At 34.9% G+C, this 5,812-nt stretch overlaps 1 protein-coding gene across 1 annotated transcript; it reads left to right on the forward strand.

Annotated features, from left to right (window-relative positions):
* The first annotated feature begins 239 nt into the window (after positions 1 to 239).
* LOC114398940 (protein sym-1-like) lies at positions 240 to 5,597 on the forward strand. Its single transcript, XM_028361027.1, has 8 exons — positions 240 to 713; positions 1,374 to 1,461; positions 2,541 to 2,635; positions 2,996 to 3,068; positions 3,182 to 3,274; positions 3,396 to 3,482; positions 4,580 to 4,660; positions 5,342 to 5,597. Exons 1-7 carry the CDS (start codon positions 403 to 405, stop codon positions 4,658 to 4,660), a joined length of 828 nt encoding a protein of 275 aa, XP_028216828.1. The 5' UTR covers positions 240 to 402; the 3' UTR covers positions 5,342 to 5,597.
* Positions 5,598 to 5,812: the final 215 nt, after the last annotated feature.

Raw genomic sequence — 5,812 nt, forward strand, 5'->3', positions numbered from 1 at the left:
TTCCTTTATGTCTTGTAAATGATTTTATTAACGATAACATATGAAAGTTAACCGTTGAATAAATTTGTGATATTTTTTACACTTTCAAAAATTAAATTTTAAATTTTAATCTTCATAAACAAATTTATCAATCATTTTTATGTTTAGTAACAAAAATAATTATTTAACCTATCATTAGTATCATATGAAAGGAGTAGTGTTAATCATTAGGTTACACATGTTTTATTATGATTCTTACGCGCAAAGCAGCATTTGTTTTTTCTTGTCTCCAATGAAACATAGAGCCTGTTCACTGGTTGGCGCCGAGTTGCTCAGTGAGTGAGTGAGTCTGCACAAAATTACATATCCATCGACTCACAGACACGACACAGCAGAAAACCCTTTTGAATTGAAAAAAAAAAAATGGTGTATGGAGGAGCAATGTGCGCTCACGCGCACAAATTCCTACTCTCGCCCCGTGCCCTCAACCTTTGCCGTCAAAACACCACTCGCCTTCAACAATTTCAAACTCTCACTCCGCTCCACTCTCAATCCCTTCCTTTCAACTTCAAAAACTCCGCCACCCCCTTCAAACCCACCCTCATCCGCCTCTCCGCCCTCGCCAACGACGGCTCCGGCGGAAACGGCCCACGTGGCGGCGCCGGCGGAGGCTCTGACGGTCCCAATTCTGGCGGCGCCGGCGATGGAGGAGGCAAGTGGTCCTTCTTGTCATGGTAAACAAAATTCATAAATCTTAACATATACCCTACTTCCTATCGTTATGTTGTCATGTGTCCTTCATTTTAGTGTAGGGCCACTTATTGTTCTTCTGTGTGCAAAAAACTCTTACTGCATGTTTGGTGGTTTAAAGTTAGCAAACTTAAGTTTGACTCAAATAAGTTTTTTTTTTTTTTTTTTATCCGGTAAACGTTAGTCCGTTAGTTTGTTAGTTTTCGCCAAAATTTTAACATGTATATATACTTTTGAGGGTAACCAAACATGTCACAAATTGAGCTTACTCTCCAAAAATATGTTCAGCACCCAAAAGTACTTTTTGAACAGTTAACCAAACTTGCCCTTAGACTTGGTCCGTGTTTGGTTCCACCTTGAATTCTCCAGAATCATGTTGAAACACTAACACTAGTTAACATGATTTTATGTAATTTTTCACATGTTTAATTTCACACTTGAGGAATCGACTGAGTTGAAGGAACTCTAGGTAGCTTTTGCGTTGGATAAAAATTTCATACTGAGTTTTGCTTCTAACTTGTTTTTATAATAAAAATATCCAAACATAAATCACGTCACTTCAAAATCAATTTGGTCAATGCTCACCTAAATACACACATCTGAAAGTAGCTTTCTGTTGAAAATCTAACATGGCTTTACTACAGGTACTTGGCTCTTCTTGGAAAATACCCTGTTGCCGTGAAAGCTCTAACATCTGCAATTTTGAATCTAATTGGAGATTTGATTTGTCAGGTATTACTTTAATTCAAAATGTTTTGGTATGTTTCATCACTTTCAAAATGTATGATATACATACAGACAATTTTTGCATAGAACAGAGTATTTATTTTATTTTTATGTTACTTGAGCATGGCTTAACTGCTCCCGTTTTATGTTAATTTGCACTTTGTGTGTGGACCAAAGTACTGGACTATGCGAGGTTGCCCCTAGAATTTAAGCTTAACTGCTCTGTTTTATGTTAATTTGCACTTTGTGTGTGGACCAAAGTACTGGACTATGCGAGGTTTCCCCTAGAATTTAAGAGCGTCAGGGAAGATTTTATGCTCAAATTCGTGGAATCAAGAGTGGTTTGGAATAAGGATGTGACATTATGAATGAAGACTATGGAACCGACATTTAAAGAAAGCCAAACAGCATTAGATTTGCACCATTTATTTAGAACATTCATGATAATTTTGCCATAAACTGAAAGTGCTAGTTAGAAAATATTTTGAACATTGAGTTTAGGCTACATTCAGGAAAAGCAATGCCTTGATGGTGGGGTTGGTTTTTAAGTTATTAATACATTGATTTGGACTCCCTCTAAGCGGGGCAATGTTACTGCTAATTACCTTCCAACGAAATATAAACATGTTTAGCCCTGCCAGTCATTTGCTCAAGATAGTCTGGCTTAAATTACTTTACAGAGGTGACAGACTGCTGAACTACTGTCACACAAACTGATAGTCTTTAAGATGATAGATACGTGCAATATATTAAGCTCTGATTTCAACAAGAGCTGGGCTACTGGATGCCCTACTTTATGTCTATGTCTTATGTATCTTCTTTTATTTCCACAATTTATTAGTGGGAAATTGATTCCTTTTTTTTTTCTTTTGATATCTGAATTTTTATCTCTTAGATTACATGACATTTTGGTCTATCCTCTTTGCTTATAGTATCAAGCTTGACTTGGCATTACATTTGAATTTGATTCTAAATGGATTATTTTTTAGGTCAATACTTAATTTACTTTTCAAAGAATTGTATGTCTATGCATTCATTTATATATGTTCAATTTGTTTTTAATAAATTTAAACTTATTTCTGCAGCTTGTGATAGACCAAGTGCCGTCACTGGATTTCAAGAGGACATTTGTCTTTACTTTTCTTGGTTTTGCTTTAGTGGGTCCAACACTGCATTTCTGGTAATGCCCTAGAATCTATTTTGGTATGCCTGAAAGTAGACTCTTTGTTTATAGTCTATTAATTATGAATGTGATAAATGATAATACTTTAAATAATGCAAATCCCAATGGCAGTAATAATAAGTGTAATATGTTGTTAGGTCCTGGGTGTAGTTTTTTTTTTTAATAATATTGTAAATATTTATTCATTCCCCTAATGAATATTATCAGAAGAATCCAATGAAGATTGATTTTTGATATTTGTGATGTCTATGTTTAGGAGATTTTCCACATATCATGGTCATAGGAGTTTGGATGAAGGCTCAATAATTATTAAGTCTCATTCCCTTGTCTTTCCTGACATTTGCTTTGAATCTATAGGTATTTGTATCTGAGTAAATTGGTTACACTTCCTGGAGCATCAGGTGCACTTTTACGGCTTGTACTTGATCAGGTGGGATATTCCCATTGGTCCTCCAATCCACTGTCTATTACCACTTTGTATCAATTATTAATTTCGTGCTTGTATAATAATTTAATTTTGAATGCTATGAAATATTTTCACAGTTCTTATTTTCACCCATATTCATCGGAGTTTTCTTATCTACATTGGTGACACTGGAGGGAAACCCATCACAAGCTGTACCCAAGCTTAAACAGGTGGGTGTAAACAGTATTGTTTAACTTGTACGTGCTTGTAAAAATGAGTGTTCAAAAAGTGGTATTTCATTGTTGTCATGTTTTTTAGTATATACTCATCCCCCGGAATTTCATTTTGTAGGAGTGGTTTTCTGCAGTTCTAGCAAACTGGAAACTATGGATACCTTTTCAATTTCTCAACTTCAGATTTGTTCCACAACAATTTCAGGTTAGACTGGCAGCTTCATGCACATTGGGGATTTGACTTGACCATAAATATGTTCATCACTCTTGAAACCTGTTGGCATTTTAATATTGAAGATCAATTCTTAATTTCTTTCTTCAAATTCATTTGAATGCGCCGCGATTTTATTTTAAGTCAATTGCTTCTAATGATCTGTCAATGGATACTCTTTCTCTCTCATACTACCTACCTTTGTTATCCGTTTTTAGCTGAACAACAATAGAAAAATGTACATAAGAAATGAACTTTTTGTTGACATTTCTTTCTTCTTCATGCAACATGTTTGGTTCTTTGGGATGCATCTTGTTGGCCCCTGATTTTCTAGTATTATCACATGAAAATGAGTTGTTTGTCTTTTTCCTAGTGGGTTGACGAGGTGTCTCAAGGGTTCTCAGTTCATAGTTCCAATTTTTTTATTCAAACCAAACATTCACTTGCACAAACTTACTGTGTACTCAGAATTATTCTTGATCTTGAATTAATTTTATTGAGAAAAGTTCTCAAATGCCTGAAATCAGTGAAATAGAGGTATCTATGGTTATGCTTTCTGACACTTGCAGAAGGATATTTTTTAATATACCACCCACTTGCTTTTTGATGCAGACCAGATTTATAGATGAACAGAAATAGGAATAAATAGAGAAAAAGGAAAGGAATCAAGTGTATGTTATTGATGAAATAAGAGAAATAGCAGTTGGGAAAAACCTACTACCCACAGAGCATAGCTCTACTCAGAGAATGGATGTATTCTCTGCCTAACAGAATGATACGCACAATCATAAAAATCCCCCTCACTCACCCCCATGTCCCTCTATAACAGAATACCTCACCATCCATCCTCATTCTCTTTCTCTCACTGCCACCTCATCATTGTCTCTCCGCTCTCCTATTCTTCCTCACATACACTCTCCACACTTTGGGCTTATTTACTTGGGCCACATCCTGGACTAGGGGCCTATCACTTTTGTTGTTGTTAGTATGTACTGACCATAGCATCTACAGTTTTCTTCAATGTTCTTAGATTTGCTTCTACATTTTTTTAATGCTATTGTTAAGTTTAAAATATGTGGACATAATTTCAGGTCCTTGCTGCCAATGTTATTGCTTTGGTGTGGAATGTTATTCTCTCATTTATGGCACATAAAGAGGTTCTTCCAAAATAGGTAAGTTTTATGTTCCTTGAATGCAGAAGACCTATTTTTAAGTAACTAGCTCTTTGACCTTACGAATTCAAGTATACATGAGTATATGAGGCAAGAAAGAGTATCTTTCTGTTACTAGTGAATGGGCACTGCCATGTTCTCTCTTTCATTTTTTTCTTCTTAGATGCAATAAAATACTCCTTTGTACACAAAAACATCCATTGTCATGTACCAAGAGAAATGTAGAACAACTGAACAAGGATTCTCTATCTGCTTTATTAAATAGCTGTGAATGTTTCCTATACAAAAATTTTGGAAACAGAAAATAAAATGAAAATAAGGTGGTGTTTCTGTAATTAAAAGTGAGCAGAAAATGTTTTTCAAACCAAATGACCCTAGGAAATTATAAAGTTACAATTTCCTCAAATATCCAAAAAGTTCATCACCTTTCAACAAAGAATAATTAGGAACCTTGCCTCCGGGTGACTCAATCGGTAATGCCAAACAAGAACCTTCCTTTAATCTGATTTTATCTGATGTACCTTTCTATTAAGAAATCCTATAGTTCTTATGCACATACAATGCTGTCTTTGTATTTTCAATCTTTTTACTTGATAGCTTTGCTGAGCATGCACAATGCTACAGTAACTCCTTAATAGTTCACAGTATTAATCAGTTTTATGTCCATTGATCATTCTTCAGAGTTCAGATAAAGAGCTTGCAAAGAGGCTGCATGAGCTGTATTCAAATCTTTTAAATGTTTTTGTAATTTACATGAACATGAAGACTAGCAGTTGTATAAACACGCATGTGGATTTTTTGTATGCACTTTCATCAATGCAAGCTTCGTCCACGTGTTTCCTAGGATTCTATATCATCGAGACCATACAGGAGGGTTTCTTTTTTGTTTAATTGTATTTTTTATTGGCTAAATTATTCAGTTGGTCCCTTATCTTTATAGGTAAATACTCATTTTAGTTATTGAAAGTATAAAGCGGTTACAAATTGATCTCTAAAAAATGAAAAATTTAAATTTAGTTCTTGAACGTATAAAAAATGCAACACATTAGTCCTGTATGTTTGTAGCAGCATTATTCTATAACTGACTACACAAACAGGCAGCAATTGTCACTGCGTTAAGCATAGTCCCTTTTGCAAAACTTCATAGTCTGT

The sequence above is a fragment of the Glycine soja genome, chromosome 19 (assembly GCF_004193775.1).
Source record: "Glycine soja cultivar W05 chromosome 19, ASM419377v2, whole genome shotgun sequence".
NCBI lineage: Eukaryota > Viridiplantae > Streptophyta > Magnoliopsida > Fabales > Fabaceae > Glycine > Glycine soja.